Source organism: Epinephelus moara, chromosome 20 (assembly GCF_006386435.1).
Source record: "Epinephelus moara isolate mb chromosome 20, YSFRI_EMoa_1.0, whole genome shotgun sequence".
NCBI lineage: Eukaryota > Metazoa > Chordata > Actinopteri > Perciformes > Serranidae > Epinephelus > Epinephelus moara.
The window spans coordinates 27,783,828-27,801,319 of record NC_065525.1 but is presented as its reverse complement, the minus strand read 5'-3'; the positions used below and the strand labels follow the sequence as shown (position 1 = coordinate 27,801,319).

General features: G+C 38.7%; 2 protein-coding genes across 3 annotated transcripts; both read right to left on the bottom strand.

Annotated features, from left to right (window-relative positions):
* Window positions 1–140: 140 nt before the first annotated feature.
* fth1b (ferritin, heavy polypeptide 1b) lies at window positions 141–4,162 on the bottom strand. Its single transcript, XM_050074365.1, has 5 exons — window positions 4,017–4,162; window positions 2,763–2,866; window positions 2,501–2,647; window positions 2,197–2,322; window positions 141–1,924 (listed from the first exon to the last, which is right to left on the bottom strand). The coding sequence occupies exons 2-5, from the start codon at window positions 2,862–2,864 to the stop codon at window positions 1,766–1,768; spliced, it is 534 nt and encodes a 177-aa protein (XP_049930322.1). The 5' UTR covers window positions 2,865–2,866; window positions 4,017–4,162; the 3' UTR covers window positions 141–1,765.
* A 1,809-nt stretch (window positions 4,163–5,971) lies between these two features.
* Window positions 5,972–17,020, bottom strand: incenp (inner centromere protein). 2 transcript variants are annotated; one of them, XM_050073885.1, is made up of 21 exons: window positions 16,819–17,020; window positions 15,401–15,549; window positions 15,143–15,253; window positions 14,441–15,051; window positions 14,289–14,331; window positions 14,030–14,090; window positions 13,827–13,917; window positions 13,650–13,686; window positions 13,210–13,297; window positions 12,951–13,091; window positions 12,431–12,448; window positions 10,356–10,465; window positions 10,141–10,261; window positions 9,934–10,044; window positions 9,434–9,600; window positions 9,163–9,283; window positions 8,849–8,947; window positions 8,660–8,695; window positions 7,945–8,007; window positions 7,687–7,837; window positions 5,972–6,522 (listed from the first exon to the last, which is right to left on the bottom strand). In XM_050073885.1, the coding sequence occupies exons 2-21, from the start codon at window positions 15,538–15,540 to the stop codon at window positions 6,347–6,349; spliced, it is 2,496 nt and encodes an 831-aa protein (XP_049929842.1). In that variant the 5' UTR covers window positions 15,541–15,549; window positions 16,819–17,020; the 3' UTR covers window positions 5,972–6,346. The 2 variants fall into 2 exon arrangements, with proteins under 2 accessions (XP_049929842.1, XP_049929843.1); XM_050073886.1 differs by lacking the exon at window positions 12,431–12,448 and having other exon boundaries at window positions 16,819–17,019.
* Window positions 17,021–17,492: the final 472 nt, after the last annotated feature.

Sequence of the window (17,492 nt, the reverse complement as noted above, 5' to 3'; positions counted from 1 at the left end):
TGTGGAGGAAAAATAAGGAACACTTCCCAGTTTCTTCAGGAACTCAACAAGAAGCCAAAATGAAGAAACTAGTCTTTTTAGAGTTGTTGCCATCAGTGTACTCTTTAATAAATGTCAAGTGTCATATGTTTGTTTTCTAATAAAAAATGAAAACGTGAAATTATTTAGCATTGTTTTATTATACAAGGAAGCTGTCTGTGCACGTAAAGTTAAATTTACAACAACAAATTTTCTGGATCTCATTATGTAAAGCAACTGCAGAGAATCAGCCTGTCCCCCTAACAAATAGTTCAGGTAACATTTCATGGATTTCACCTGTTTATCCACCTCAGTGCATTTAGATAACATTATTTTGAAGGCGTTACAGTCCCCATATGCATCGAACCCGTAAATATGAGGGATGAAACTCAAAGCTGATGCATTAAGGAAACGCTCAGTAAAATCATGGAAGGTTAAGTGTGTTATTCTAATTTCAAAGCCAGTAGTTGGTTATCAGTATTTGTTTTTGTCATTAAAAGGTGGACTAATCCATTTACTAACGTGTCTACCAATTCATTTGTCACTTGCTTTATTCTTTTAAGTTTTATTTCATTTACAAACTAAGTCAAAGATGCTTCTCTTTCAAGACTAAAAAAGAGGTTCAACGCAGGGAATCAGCAGCAGCCGTCAAGGACAGACACTTTAACTATGGCCAGTGTCGATTTCCAGGTTTGAGGTCTCTTGTCCGTTTAACTATCCTCAGTTACAATCTTTGCAGGAACAATATATTGTACAAAAATGATACAAGGTTATCCGAATGAGGTATCATTAGATTTAAGCCTGGATTAAAAAAAGTAAAGATACAAATACTAAATCAGGAGACACATGCGGATTATACCTGAAAGATGTAGAATTCAGTATCATGAGACTCATACGAAAAGGAATTAAGTAAAAATTAAAAAAATAATCATAATATATAAAGATATATGGACTGATTTGATTACTGAGTCATTGTTATTTTATTACAAAAGACTTTAAAGGTCCAGTGTGTAGGATTTAGGGGGATATATTGGCAGAAATAAAATCTAATATTCACAACTATATTTCATTAGCATTTAAATAGCTGAAACAAGGAATCACTGTGTTTTCATTACCTTAGAATGAGTCGTTTATATCTTCTACGGAGTCCGCCATCTAGTTTCTACAGTAGCCCAGAACAAACAAACTGGCTCTAGATAGGGCCATTCAAGTTTTCACGTTGGCCACTGTGTTATTCCTACATGCTTGGCACAAGGGAAAAGTTTCAGCTGGTTGCAATCTGCAGTCTCACTGCTGGATGCCCCTCAATCCTACACACTAGACCTTTAAATTTGACACTGGCACAGTCAAGCCTCCTTACACTATTGTTTATAGAGAAGCAAGTATTTTAAAAGATGTATTTCAAAGACATTAAATTGTAGTGTTTAAGCCACACTTGTAAACACCAAAAACACTGAAACAGTCAGTGAAACATCAGGAAGTTTGAACACATAACTGGCATAAATTAAAAGTTTTCTCAGTCTTTATTTCTGTAAAGATCCACTGTTATCCGATATGTGATGTGAGGTGAGGTCTGCAGCAGTCCAGTTTTGAGAGCCATTGATGCTTTGTGCAAAATTTGCAGTTGACTGACAACTAACAAACATAAATAAAGCTGTGTTATCTGTATGACATGTTAAGGACAGGGGCAGGTGGGCAGGCGGGCATGCAGCGATGACCAGGATGATCATTAGTGTCACAGTGTTGTTTAACTGCCCTCGTCAGCCATGGTGTGTTTGTCAAAGAGGTACTCAGCCATGTTGTTCTGAGGGGCTCCCATGCTGCGCAAGTTGGATACCCAGTCAGCGAGCTGTTTGATAGATTTGACCTGCTCATCCAGATAATGTGTTTCTATGAAGTCGCACAACTGTGGGAAAAAAAGAGCAGAATGTTTTGTGTTATTAGACTGTCAGAGCCTCCGAATGTTCAAATGCTGTGTGTTCTTTGAAGATGAATGTGTATAGCATAGCTTTGCTGTGCATGTGGATAGAGTCCGAAATAAATTAAATGCATCATTAAAATAAATTTTAAATTAAATGCCATTAAAGTCAGGAACTCTAGCACTGACTGAAACAGCAGTGAATCATCTACAGCAGCTGTGATGCAGCCAAATACTGTGTACATTCGTCTGCTGCTTACGTGAGGATCATTGTGTTCAGTCGCCATTTTCTGCAGGTCCAGCAGGGATTGGTTTACACTTTTCTCCAGCTGCAAGGAGCACTCCAAAGCCTCCAGGCCGCTTCCCCACTCATCTCTATCAGGTTTCTAAGATGGACATCAATAATGCAACACCAGTGTTAAACTGATTTTACAAAAAAGAAAAGCATTTCCTTTGTGAATCTACACAAAAAACTGGTCTTTGTCCCGTCAAACACAAAAAGCAAAAGACGCTGTTAACACACTGTAACATTGTTAATTCAATAGAAGATGTATCAGTACATACCCTGATGTCCTGCAGAAAAATTTTGCCTCCCCTTTTGTTCTGCAGACTCATCAGCTTCTCTGCGTGCTCGCGCTCCTCTTTGGACTGTGCGTGAAAGAACTTCACAAAGTTTGGTAGGAATTTATCGTCCCTATCAAAGTAGTATGCCTAAAAGCAATAAAAAGAAAGAAGAGAATGCCTTTTTATGTCATTGAGCTTAATAGGACACAAACCAATGTCAGACAAGAGTCACACTGTATTGCTGTTTGAAAGCATTTCTCACCATGGAGAGATAAACATAAGAGGCATAGAGCTCCAGGTTTATCTGTCTGTTAATGGCAGCCTCACAGTCCTGGTGGAAGTTCTGTCGGATTTGCGAAGTCATTTCTGTATAAATTATACCAATGAATAAATAAGTGAACATATTTCCAGGACACTCTTCTGCAGGTTAAATGCACACCATTACATTACTGGATGGGCACATTATGAAGTAGAACAAGAACTTTTCTTACGATACTTGACCTAGACAGGCACTTGGACCGAGCTAATGCAAATGCACAGCTGACACTGGCTGATGATACCTTGCCATCATTCCTGTCAACATCACCTGACTCTTTATTCTTCTCACTAAATATCAACTTAAAACAAAAGACATGTACACCAATGAATTAACAAAAACTGTTATCCACCAGTCAAAGAGATGTTAGCATATGTGTAAAGAGACATTATTTCCTAATTTTCCTCAGATGCATTTATCCATGCAGTGCATTTTGGATTTCATTGCCCAAGTTTTGATGTCCTTGAGATTTCTCCCTTGACTCCGATACAATGGAGGTACAGAGAATTTCAAAATAATCTAAGTATTTAGTTTACATACAACAACATCTCTGGGGTGTTCACCACACTGTGAACAGTTTTTAGTGCAAACATACTCTTTTAGAAATAAATTAGCCCGATACAAACTTACTGCCATGTCTGCCATGATGGTGATTTGGGTGCATCGACCCCTTTAGGGATGCAACGTTAACTTTAGCTGCATTCATATTGATCCAGATACAACTGACCTTCATTTGACAATAACTGACAAAGGCTGGGAAAATTACATAACGTGTTTTAAGTGCTAAATAAACACTCTTAACCCTCATCTGCGGTTTTCAGCTAGCTAGTTATCAATAAATCCTTAACAAAGCCATGCTAATAATGCTAATAATATAACGTAACTGGGAACTACTAAGGCGGCTTGTTTTCTTGTTTATGAGAGGAAATTTCAGGTCAAGCTGTGCTGATAAATGACAAGTCTCGCTAACATGATTGCTGACACTAACTTAAGAGAAAAGTAGATCTGGTTGACGTTACTAGCAAGCTACCTAGCTAGCCAGCTAATTACAAGTTAACTTGCCCTAGATCCCTGGTTACCGTTGCTAGGCACTGTTAGCTAATAAAACTCCATCAGTTTATTAGCTAACGTTACAACACGACAGGTGACAATTTACAAGCTAACCGGGAGGATGTGCATAAGTCTGGTATGTAAACGTACCTGGTTTGTTGGTTGACTTTTCCCCCAAGTAACTGGTTGTGTTGCAAAGATTTAATGTCCGACGAGAGACGTTGGCAGACTGGCTAACGTTACCTGCTGCCTCAGTAAATACGCACTGCCGTTATAACGTGAAAAGCGTGTGAGGTGCTCCCTGCATTCAGGTGCTGTCAGAATAATCGGAAAAATTAAATTCCAACTGGGGAAATTCACGTGAACGCCCCATCAAGTTGGAACAACAGCAAAGGAAACTATAAAATTTATATTTTTTCATTCAGAATTTCATGACAATAACTCTAAAAGTCAGCAAAAATTTTGTTGCATTAGTTCCAATGTTGGCGTCATATATGCACAAATATGGTGTACAAAAAATGTCTGGTTGATAGTAATAAACTTTTTATTGAGAGACTGTTCATCACGGGGTGGTGCAAAAAGGAGGAGGCATGTCAAATATTTTTAAGCACTGGGGTAGGACTTATGTTTCTTACTTTGGCTCAGGGGAGGGGCATACAGATTTAAATGGTCGTGTTTTGTATTTATTTTATTGCAGATTTTTGAACAAGCCTCAACTTCTTTAAATTTTACATCATTTATCATAGCCACAAACTGTGAAACTGCTCACGTCATTTGTAATATGATATTAAGTTGTAACCATTAGTCATTGTCCATATACATTGACCTACATTAGTTTAGCAACGTTATTCATTAGCATTTGTCAGATAAAGCAATATTTAAGTAGTTTTTAGGGGATGCACTGGTGCAGCGACAAGTCTGGGACAAAATAACTGTAATAAAGAGCTTGAAACTGGTATCAACGTTTTGTTTAAACGCTCTGAGCAGTAATAGAATACAACAAATCTAATTTGAAGTGTCAGGTTTTTTTCACGTCAGGATTTAGTTCATGAACACACCATAGTTGGAAAAAAAATTTCCCAACTCGGAAAAGGGGACCATCCGAGGAACACTGAACGCAGCATAATATTAGCGATTTAAAGGGTCGGGTGGTTACAAAATTAACGTTTTTTAGCGCCGTACAAAGTGGAATTAATTACACAAATTTAATTTTTGATCCTTTTTAAATGCATCTTTATACAGCTTTCTATGCTATTATATAATATACGTCTTTGATACTGCAGCTGAAACTACGTAAAAATTAAGTGTAGAAAATCTAACGCTGAATTAAACCGGAAGTTAAATTTTAAACAACAGGTGAAAATGACCTAAAGGCAGTTTCCAGTTTTTCTAAATGTTGAGATACAGTTGACGAAATAATTTTTCACTTTAGAGTCCATTTCATTCTGATTCTAGAGCTTTAAATCATAGCAGCAGATGACATGTGCTTGGTTGTGCTTGATTTGTAATTTCCATCTTCATGACTTCATGTACATGCAATGCTACTAAATTACCTAATAATGGCTTTCAACTAAAGACCATTTATAGGGCAGTTTCATATACCATAGCAAGAAAAACAAAAATACTATTATAAATTGTCACATTGAATCCAGATGTTCACTTCCAGGGGTTCTGCCGGCTAAAAAAAAAAATCCTAGTTTGTTATCAAAAGGACCTTTATCAACACAAGTTAGCTGAAATAAATTACTTTGTGTCTAGTTTAATTTAAAGGCCCAGCACATGCGTACTACACTTATACAGGTGATCTTATTTGGACTGATTAGACCTCTGCTCAGGACTGTGGGTGTGTACAGATGGTATTTGATTGACATCTCTCAGACAAACTTTTCAGCTTTTGGCTCTTAGTGCACAGGACAAATTACACTTGTTTTATTAGTCTCATTACTGCATGGAGTCCAGTGACCTGAGCAAAGGTCCAATCAGCTAAAATACGTAAAAACTGTAGGTGTGCAGGGCCTTTAAAGCCTCAGAAATGTTCAGCTGCATGAGCATATATTTTTCTAAGGTGTCACTTATTATAAAATCCAAGCTGAAACCTGCACAAGTTTTTTTTTTTCAACCATTTTAATACACCTGAATAAATTCATAAGAAACATAAGAATTCTACTATAATTTACAGTCAGTATAGATATCATACAAATGAAAGTTTTTAATGATTGAAAAACTTTCAAACATCCCACTGGGTTATAATACACACCCATTTTCAAGTCCAAGTCCAGCGTGAAGCATCATTTTCACTTGTGTATCACTTAAATCCATGATATTTTACATACTAGTAAGAATATTCCTAAACTGTTTACCACTAAACCCTTAAACACATAAAAACATCCAGGGAAAAAAAACACTTACTTTATTGGAAACACTTTAAAACAAAGATTAAACTTTATACAGCAACGTGTATCTGTATCAGTGTACAGATATTACTTGCTTCCAATTGGAGGAGAGTGCCATACTGCGGAGCTGGTGCGTTTAAAGTAGCGCGGCTTGCTCTTGTAAAAGATGTTTTCCAGTTTTGGTGGTTCAATTGTTCCGAAGAAAGAGTCTAAATCAGGAGGGTTGAAGTACTGCTTCATAATTATCTGCTGCAGATTGTGACCTGTGAGGGGAAACATTTAAGTACAGTTTTATTTAAGAAGACACAACATGAGGCTGAAATCACACTGTGATGCTGAAACCACAAACAGGTCTGGTAAAAAAATAAAAGGCTACAAGGCATCTAACATTTATTACGTATATAGGACAGACTGTATATAAAGATGGACGACATGACCGCTTCATAAAAGTGAAGCCAAAACATCTTAATTGACTAGTGGCTGGCTGCAGTTAAGGTCATAAAGCCGGCACCCTCCATTTTAGTTTGGTTATAACTAGTTATTTAATGCTATTAAAGGGAATTTGATGTCATTATTGACAGCCGTGTGTGCTAATTGATGTGCTTGTGATTAATGGCGTTGCTTGCCAGTGGTGGGACAGGTGTATGGGAGGCAAAGCGATACTGCACAGACTCTGGCTCCAAATGATGTCACCAGTGCCAGATGGCAGTGGCCACATCCAGGAAATTTTGGCTTCATTTTTTGTACAGTAAGAAGTGGAGATGTGTCGTTCACCTTTATGTAGTCTGTGATATAGGATTGACTCAATTTGGAATATGTCACAATATTACAACTGACTGTTTGCTAAGCCTTCTCAGTTACTGTTGTTAGACCGATCAAGCTCTCCATTCTCTCACAGCCATGAGGCTCAACTGCGAGGATTGGACTTTCAGACAGAAGTAGACAAGAGCAGCTTCTTGTTTCTAGCCAACAACCTTCAACTTTGCCATTAGAAAAAACTCTTGATGGAAGATTTTAATCAGATAACCATCAACTAGCTGGCCAATTAGCTCCATAACTTAGCTGAAATGTTAATGTCGTGCTAGAGCAGATAAACTATGTCTTTAATACTCTGCTCACACTCTGTTCCTGTTAAAAGGTTCTAGAAATGTTCAAAGTAACCACCTGCACATTCTTAAAATGTGAATATTGCTCTTGCATTGCTTTTGCTTTGGGAGAAATCAAAGTATGACAGACCTGCCATGCCTGATTATGGTTGCTAACCTATGATTGGACAACTGGTGTGGAGGGTTTAGCGAACATTCAATTTAAGCCTTGTACATTATGAAACATTACTAAATTGATTCATAAACAACAAAACTATGGCAGTTCAGGTATATATGGAGTCTGATCATCATAATTAATGAGATACATTAGATTATGCCTACCTTCTGCCCAGGACGGAATAGGTTTCCTTGGGGCAGACTCATCATCAGTAGAGTCGTCACTGTTTTGGTCCATCCCGTAGTCTTCAGCACTTTTGGACATAATGGGTTTGTTGCCGCCCTTTGGAGTGATGGAGTATGACTGTGGTGATTGCTGCAGAGGAGAATAAAACATATTATGAGGCTTCACTCTGATGACAATTCATGATGCTTTAAGAAAGAAACTAATTCAATATTTGTGTAACAAATTAATTAATTTACCTCAACATCCACAGTCACATTGAGGCCACCACCTTTTCCTACAGGCGTGCTCATCACAGAGCGCTGCAAAGAATAAGAAGAAAAGTGGTAAATATGTTTTACATCACTGCTTACAGGTTCTTAGACCTTTTTAGACCTCTAGATGCAATATGAAGCTGTTTTCCACACTATTGTAATGCTGTTATGCTAACAGTTGGCAGTAAAGCGCCAGGATAGGCTGCAACGTGCCAACAAAAACAGGGACAGCAAGCTAGTAAACATGAATGTAAACAATGTTGGAGTGACTGAAACTACTTTTTAAAAATCAGCTTAGAAAATGTTTAATGAGAAAGGAAGTGCACTGAATGTGTTTGTTAGACCTCATGGATGTACACAAAGTATTTTGGTGCACAACACTGAGTATAAACATAACTTATGTATGATAAAGCTGGAGCATGAAACCTATGGCTCCCCTTCTGGCAGCGAGAGTAATTACACAAACAATATTGACAAAACGTTTGCCTGCAGTTGGGCTCGCCACATTTCCTGCTCCAAGCAGCGCTCTCTTCAAGTCTTTTTTGACTTTAATCTTTTCTCTGAACAAGTTTCTTTTTTGTCTGCCTTACAAGCAGCACAGATGGGGAACACTGGGAAAAACGTTGAATTCCAAAATGTGTCAGATTGATAAATTACAAAAACAAACTGATTTTCAGAGCGGCTATATTTAGATTCTTACCTCAATATCCACAGTAACATTCAGAGCAGCAGCAGCCTTCAGTACAGAGGAGAAAATAAAGAGAAGAACATTTAGCTCCAAAATGTACACTGGGGAAATAATTGATACAAGACTTTCAGTCAACTTGTTCTTCTGTTGAATTGTGCAGGTGTACAAAAACTAAAGTATCATTTCCACCTGCTGGTTTACCTTTGTATCAGCAGCCTTTTTAGCAGCAGCAGCTGCAGCAGCAGCGGCTTCTCTCTCTTTTGCAGCTTTCTCCTCAGCAGCCAATCTCTGCTGCTCCTCCTGGTGGGGGGAAAAAAAAAAAATCACATGAACAACCAGACAGCTGAGCAGCCAGAATAATAAAACCTGAGCACAGAGTTAACTTTAAAATAAGAGTGGACTGCTCATCAACAAGGTTTCTCATGAAGGTAAACATGGGCACAGTAAGCACATTTCTTATGGACTGCTCAGACATGTGTTAAAAGAAATTTTGGTTTCAAATTTCACTTCCTTACCAGTTTTCTTCTCTCCTCCAGCGCCCTTCTTTTCTCCTCCAGTTCTCTCCTCTCTTTTTCTCTCGCTGCTCTCTCCAGTTCCCGCTGCAGAGCGAGAGCTTTTTCTTTTTCCACTCGTTCTCTGAAAAACAGACAAAACCTTTTCTTACCGTTTTCCCCAATACAAGTCTCAGTTTAATACACCTTTACCATGTTCAAGAGTTAATTAGACTGCTTAGTTTATAATGATCTATTACGGTACTATTGTTCAGAATAAAAGACAATAGATAACCTTTCAGCAGCAGCTAGCCGTTCTCTCTCCAGCTCTCTCTCCCTCTCACGCTCCTGCTCTCTCTTCAGCTCCAGCGCTCGGCGAGCTTCAGCCAGCTTACGAGCTCGCTGTTCCTCCTCCTCGGCCTTCTTCTTGGCCAGTAACTCCTGCTGCCGCTTCTCTTCCTCCTTAAGTTTAAAAGAAAAACCATACATAACATTAGAAAATCCTGACTGTAATACGCAATGGGAGAGAAAATTAAGTTGAAGACATGAGAAATGTGTACTCTGGATTCAAAAGAGGGTAAACTCAGCTGTGTTTGTTACAACTTTGAAGCAAAAGTAATCAACAAGGAAATGTGATTTGTCTTATCAGAGTGAAGTGGAGAGTGTTCTGCATACCTGTATTTAAAAGGGGCATTTTGCTCTATGCTACATGTAGTTTGTAATCAGCAGCACAATTCATTGCAGTGAATAGGCACAACTATAGCAACAGAAATGAAAAAAAGAACATCGTCTCACTGCTTGCTGCTGCTTCTTCTTTTTAGCCTCTTCTTCCAGTTTCCTCTTCTGCTCCAGCTCCTCTTGACGTTTAAGGGCTGTTTTCTTCTTGGCCTTCTCCTCTGCCATACGCTGCACAAACAGGCACAATCACAAAGATTAGACAAAAGGGTTCAATCGGTTTCAATATGAATATACATATTCAGAGTCACCAAATTTGTTGCATACCTTGTCATTTTTCTCATCAATCTGAGCCATTTTTTGCTCAATCTTCTTTTTCTTTTCTTCCTCCCTCTGCTCTTCTTTTACTTTGGCCTCAAATACTCTTCTCAGCCTCTCATCCCGCTTCCTAAAACACAACATTTAAAAGTTAAATAAATAAAAACAAGAGGAATAAAATTCCTAAATTGTCCAGTCAGTGAGTAAAGAGACTGAATGTTAACCTTTTAAGTTCATCCTGTTTCCTTTTCTTCTCCTCCTCCATTTTTCTCATTCTCTCCTCCTCTTGTTCCTGCTTCTTCTTAAGTGCTTCCAGCTTGTGACGCTCTTTTGTCTGTGAAAAGAGAAAACATGCATTTGTGTTGTCTGAAATCAGCTAATTCCAACACACTGTAATACATATCAAATGTCAAAGGGATCCAAAGTAGCAGGTGGAGTTCATTCATGTGGAAAGATCACCATACCAGTGAAGTCGAAGGATGAAGCAAAAATCCACCCTGACAGACTTTGTGTCATTTCCATTGTTCTGAAGAGTTAGATTAAGGTTTTGCTCACAAGGCCTAATTGCAGATATATTCCTCTGCTGTGATCATTAGTCTCCAAACTACTGTGTGGACAATTTCAACAGACTATGAGTAGGGAAAGATGTTGCTGGAAATTACTGTTCAAAAAACAAAAACAAACTTAGAGAGCCATCTTTAAAGCCTAAACCTTTGAACAAGCTACATCACGTTATCTGGTTACAGTCATCTCAGTGGTATCTAATGTAACTGCAGTTTAACAGACATGAAGCAGAGAAATAGGAAGTCACGCTAAGTGTGGCTGAATGCAATCTGATTACAAGAAAAATGTATTCTGAACTACAGCCCAGACCCCCCAAAAAATGACAATGACTTTAATACTGATCAGTGCGGTCTCCTCACCCAGTGAACAAATGAATCCACTGACACACAGACAGATCGTGACATGGCTTCTGGTTCAGATGGATTTTTCCTTCAATTTCTAACTCTGGTGAATTCTGTTTCAAATTCAACCAACAGTGAGGTTACCAAAGCCATTTCAGGTGATTTAAATGATTGTTAGACTAAAAGACTGCCAAGTAAGAATATGAGTGACCCATGGGATAAGATACACCATTAACTAGTGCAGTTTGGGGAATTGTTAAAATATAATAGCCCCTTTCACAAAATATGGACCCTGCAAAAATGCAGGGCTCAATTACTCATTTACATACATGTCTGTAGCATAGAGTCTGACTCAACAATGCATTCGACTTTTGTTGTGAGTGATTTATCCAGGAATGTTGCTGCTTCTGCCCTCACTAAAGCCAAATTTCACAGAAACCTTTTAAGGGTGCTCTGATTGTTATCTGCTAATATTCGTTGTAATTAGTTTCATCAGTGGTCGCTATTGCTGGCCAATCAGGTTAGCAAATATGTGTGTGTGTGTGTGTGTGTGTGTGTGTGTGTGTGTGTGTGTGTGAGAGATTCAACCTGTGTTTTTCATCAGCTCATGATAAGATAAAATCTTATTTGAAATCAGTTTGACTGCTTTAGGCTCGACTACATCAAGGAGAATGTTCAGATAATCTGATGACAACAAAAAAAGCCTAAAATGGTTTCAAAATATATGTCTTTAACCAAGACTAAAATGCCCAGAATTTTCAGTCAACTTAAACTTGATTTTAAAAAAATACAGAATGACGAGCTGAAAAAATGATCATGTGTTACCGCGGTATAATTTACTGTTCTAACTTTTTTAAAAATGAAATGTTATTTATTTTTCCCACAGGACAGCTACATTCGTTTAGCACCAAGCTACTCGTGGTAACCGAGTGTAGGCTGCTATGGTTTAAGTTGTGTCTCTAAAAGAAAAGAGAGTGGAATATGTTGCACAATTTGTCTGCCAGTTGGCAATTCATTATATTTTCTTATTTCTTCATTTTAATACTTATTATACAACGTTACTAAGTACAGATAATGCTACACAATAAATAGAGGGCTTCAAACAAAGCCTGTTATCTGTATGGGCCAATACTCCAGTGATTGGTACTTGGCCCCAAAAAATCCTGATCAAAGCACCCCTAAAATCTTTCTAAATCTTGAGCCATCAAACAGTCCGAGCCTTTACTTAAACTCTGATACAGACGAATGCCATTTATGCTTAAATGTAAAAGTGTGAAAGGGGCTTATCTAAGGTGTGTGGTAAATGAGGAGACATTCAATCAGCTTGCACAATGGGATGTTAGCCACCATAAAATGCCCACAAACAACATACAGTGCTTCCATTTTACACTTACCACTATACCATCGCCCAACTGGGGAGGGGAGATAAAAACATCCAGATAAGAGGACCACATCATTTGATAGCTCAACAAAAATGCGAGCTACAGTATGTTCAAAATTTCAAGACACACTCATTGTAATGTCACAATCTTGGTAATCTCGGTCCAATTTGTGACACTGAACATGTACACACTGAACATGTACTAACTGAACATGTACTAAAATATACAAAAGATTCTGGTTTTATGGATGCGCCCAACTGACACTGTAATTCAGTTTCCATGAAGACTTATGCCAATATACAATTTATTTTTAATTTACTGTATCACCACATGTCTGTTTCAAGCCAGTGTAGTGTATCCGATCCAAGTTTGATCCTTTCTTTGCCAAACTCTATTGTTAGGTCCACTTCGGCCTGCTAGTGATGCAGTCGGGCTTCACAGTGTGAGCATACCACTGCATGACCAGGCAGTGGTATGCTCACATTTGCAAAGAGTTCGGTGGCATTTGCAAAGAGTTCGGTGTTTAACTTACCTTTGGATCAATCTTCAGAGGAGTAGTATGTTTGATGAAGGATTTGATTACAGCAGTCCGGCCAAGAGAATTAGGAGTCATCATTAGCATCTGATTCTTCTGCACAGTGTGGAGGAAAGTTCTCATGTGGGGTCTCACTGCCTGTGTATTTAAAAACAACAGAAGGTTCAAAAGATTACTATTTCGATCCACTCAAACATATATCCAGGTATTTTCAATTTCTTAGCCCTAACACTCAGCAAGATTCTTTTCATCTTACACTTTGACTTTTCTTGGGTGGTGAGTGCCTCTTTGAGGGACTTTCCTCTACAGTATCTGGTGCTTTGCGTTTGGTACTTTGGCGTGACCTGGAGACACAGAAATATGCATTTTAAAACACAATTCGAAATCTGTTTAGTAGCCTGAACAAGCTGATATAGAAGCTCTACATGAGATTAAGATACACTACTATGCACGTGCGACTGAACCAGCTACCACGACAAAGAACAGAGAAGCTCAGATTACAACACACACACACACACACACACACACACACACACACACACACACAGGCAGCAAGACTTCATTCTCTGTTCATGATGTGGTTACTCCACTATGTCTTTACATAGCAAATACCTGTTTGCTGCTATATCAATGGTCTGAATGCGGTATAGAGCTCCTTTACACATCAAACAGCAAAGTCACACAAACACCACTCACCTGCGGCCTGACTGAGGAGTCTGTTGCTTCTCGGCAACTGAAACACAAACATGTATTTTGCACATATAAGTTTGGTAAAACACCATTAGATACCAACTCAGGTTTATATCTAACCAGAATTAGCAACAAAAATTAAATTACACAAGAACCAATTTATATAAGGCCAAGTTCCCATACCCGATTTCTTGTTAGGAGTGCTCATAGCGTTTGCAGCCACAGATCGAGTAATGCGTCCAACAGACGGCTGTACACGCTGGTTAACCTGGATCTACATTTGTTTGATACAAATAATGTAAAACAAAAGCATCAGCTGATCAATGACCAAGGGATACATTCAGTATCAGTTTTGACACTTTTAAAAGGTAAAAACATTTTCATACCTCTGGAGTTTCTTCAGCAGCAGCATTCTCCTCAGAGTCTGCACTTACAGCCTCTGACACACTACGTCAGTGAATACATGAATATGGGTAAGAAACACTTCAAAATAAATAAAGAGCACTGACTTCATGTCCAGTCACATGTGACTAAGAGTTAGTTACCAGTCATTATCAATAGTTTAAATTCTGGATTCAAACACTTGATTTTTTTTCTACATTAAGGCATCAATATTTTCACCTTGCGAAGAAAAATATTACTCACAGCTCTCTATCCTCTTCCTCTGCAGAGTCCATGCAAGAATCCTCTACAAACAAAAAAAAAAATAGGCAAATACAATATACAGATTAACACCAAAGAACTTCAAATAATTTGCATTTTATGTAACTATGAACCAAATATCTGTTATTTCTCACCATCAACGTTGCTGCTACACGTGGAGTTGCCCATGCGAGTTGCCTTCCTCTTGAGCATGGAGCGGCGTGAGGCCCGGCGAACAGACTCCTGTGTCATACTGTGACGCAGACCGGCCAGCGAGTGACGTAGTTTGAGGGAGCATCGCACAGAGCTCCGTCGCGAGCTTCGAGTTGTGCCAGCTATTGCAATCTTAGCAGCTGTACGGCCAGGAGAAGGCTGCAGCTGTTTAGCAGACTCAGCAGACAAGCGGTCTGATGCAGAGATGCTGACAATAACCTCAGGCGAGGGGATCTTAGGTGGGGACTGGGCGGTGCTAAAGATATGGTCCGGCTCGTCTTCTGCATTGTTCACCTGGTTGCTTTGGTGCATCTCTTTTTTCTCCTCTACCAGCTGTGGCTTCTTGTTCTGCACCTCCTGGGTTTCACAGCTGTCTTGTGACTTGCTAACATCCTCTGACTTTGTTTGTTTGTTTCTGCGGGTGGTGCGTTTAGGCTGTGTGGTGGTGTTTGCTTCAGAGGAGGAAGCCTCAGGAATGGGCTCTTCTTCAGCAATGAAGTTCAGTGATTTGACAGAGGAGCCACGAAGGTTACTGCGCTTTCCCTTTGAAAATCTGATGAAGAAATGATACAACATGTTTAAAATTACGTCACAGTTAGAATTTTAGATTTTTTTTTTTTTTTACTAAAACGAAAGCAACAAACCTTCGTCTGGCTTGATTTTCCTCCTGATGCCCGACAGATACACGCTTCCTGCGACTATTCTTCTTCTGTGATGGTGTTTTTGGCATTAATTCTGGTTCAGCATTGAAATCTCTGAAATAATAAGAAATAGCTTCACTTGGAAAAACCTTATTGGAGATTCTACAAAAGACCAGGCTTTTGCAGATGGAAACTTGTGAATCAAAATAACAAACAGAAAATTTTATTCAGTGGGTTTTTAAGACATTACTGTACACCTACCTTGAGAACATGCGGTTGGCCTCTTGTTGGATCTCCTCAAGCCAAACCATGTGGACATTATCAATGTCGCTCTTGAATTCTTGGACTTTGCCATCGAACATTTGCATGAGGGATCGTACAGATGTTAGTACGGAGTTCATGTTGATGGCCTGAGGGAAAGATTGCATTGTTAAATCAAGACAAGCTGGAACAGAATTGAGAAAGTAAAAATACATAAACTGAAGCATCACATTAGGTTTTTATGTATGGTTAAACAGTCTTTATATTTCTTTCAGCATGACTATTTGAACTCACTTGTATAAAACCCTCTAAACAGCAACCTGGAAAAATCTAGCCCCCCAAAAAAAGCCATTTACATTTTGTAATGCACCAATAACAAACCAACAACTACTGCCGTCACTATTGACAAATGACATAATCTTCAATTGTGAATCTGAAGCAAGTTCCTTGTTTTCTAAATGTGAATTGACACCAAAACATGTTTACTATTGATGTTTTACAAAGGTGAAAGTTTCATCTTCCATGTAAATACAATGTAAATATTTCAATGTGATATTAACTTACACTGTCTGTTTGGTCAATTATCTTCATGTAGGCTACAAAAAGTGGCACACACAGACACAAATCTCCCTTTAACGGGTTAACGGTGTTACAAAGATAACCATCCTTTGACATCACTCATACAAAAAGCAATCTTTCTGAGCAATAAGGTGTAATTTTAACTCGAAGCCAATACTGAATAAGATGCTGCCTATTAACTTTTTACAATATTCTGACTTTGCAAAGTTGGATTTGATGAAGTCATACTCTTTTTCATAATCACAAATAAAGTGACAAACACCACATATACAAGTCATTTCTGCAAATCTATTACTAATATTCTGCATACTTTTGGTTGTCAAGATTCGCTTTGTTTTTTAGTATTGCACTGTCAGATCCATTTTGTCTTTGTAACTGTAATCGGTGCATGCGCAATGTCCTCTATTTTCGCGGACGAATGGTACGAGACTACAGATATTTAATAACAATATGGTCGACAGCAACATAACATTATTAGTTTTCATATTACAGCAGCACTAACACATCTTCTTACAAATACTGAGCACATTAAAATCAGTCAATCTGACAGACGCCCAAGCGGTTTATGCTATGAACAGAATTAGCTAACGTTTCCCAGGTAACATGTTAGCTTAGCTAACACGAAACTACGACCAAAGAGCATTCAACACCAAACAGTCAAATAATGTCATGTGCTAACCTAATACTGAGGTAACAGTTACAGTAAGGTACGTTGTGTTAATTTAACTGAGGTGGTGACAATGCTATTATTCATTACTGCTATGCAATGTTTAAAAGGCTAACGTTACGATGTTAGCCAAGCTAGCTAACATTGTCTTCGTCAAAATAAAAAACGTTACCTTTGCTATCCAAGTCTCTGAAAAAATGAAGCCGATACTCGTTGCTCCGCGAATTTAAAAAGAAAAAAGCTAAATCTATCGCATACTGACGTGAGAATTAAAGTGATAAAATATTCCCACTTGGCTTTACAGATCATGTGTTGACCATGAACAAACTGAATATCCCGGACGGTAACTGCAATCCTCCCACCGGCCCGCTGAAACCGTTTAACTTGTTCAAAACTTCGCCAGCCAATCACGAGGCGAAGCTCAGTGACGTTTGAGTGGGTATGTTCAATTTGTTGTTTCGGATTACCCGCAAGAGCGGCCCCGCCTTTCGGAACAATAGAAAGTAATGGCACGGGGAGGGGAAACCGTCGAAATACGGATTCAAATCGAGCAAACCTAACGGAAGTTCAGGGCGGAGTCGCAGCGTTGCACAGATTTAAATCAACCTATTGATACGTGGCAGGATACTCGCTCCGCCCCGCCCACCGCACTCAAACACATGTCTGACAGTGGCTTTTTATAGCCTGTTGTTTTGGTTATTAAGCCAGAAAACAAGCACAAATGTACTTTTAAAAATCCCAAAGTAAAACCAGGGTGGGCCGCTTTGAGAGGCACACACTGTTTTTAATATAAGTGAAGATAAATGTGATGAGCTCCTTCTGTCCTTTGTCACATCCTCTCCTGCA

What these genes read in the sequence shown, in the direction of transcription:
- fth1b (XM_050074365.1), bottom strand. Translation starts at nt 2,864, where the DNA reads ATGACTTCGCAAATCCGACAGAACTTCCACCAGGACTGTGAGGCTGCC. An exon ending in TTTTTCTGCAGGACATCAGG is followed by an intron (nt 2,323 to 2,500) that starts GTATGTACTGAT and finishes TGTCCATCTTAG; the next exon opens with AAACCTGATAGAGATGAGTG. An exon ending in CTGAACACAATGATCCTCAC is followed by an intron (nt 1,925 to 2,196) that starts GTAAGCAGCAGA and finishes TTTTTCCCACAG; the next exon opens with TTGTGCGACTTCATAGAAAC.
- incenp (XM_050073885.1), bottom strand. Translation starts at nt 15,540, where the DNA reads ATGAACTCCGTACTAACATCTGTACGATCCCTCATGCAAATGTTCGAT. An exon ending in CACTCCTAACAAGAAATCGG is followed by an intron (nt 13,687 to 13,826) that starts GTATGGGAACTT and finishes TTTGTGTTTCAG; the next exon opens with TTGCCGAGAAGCAACAGACT. An exon ending in TGGAGGAGAGAAGAAAACTG is followed by an intron (nt 8,948 to 9,162) that starts GTAAGGAAGTGA and finishes TCCCCCCACCAG; the next exon opens with GAGGAGCAGCAGAGATTGGC.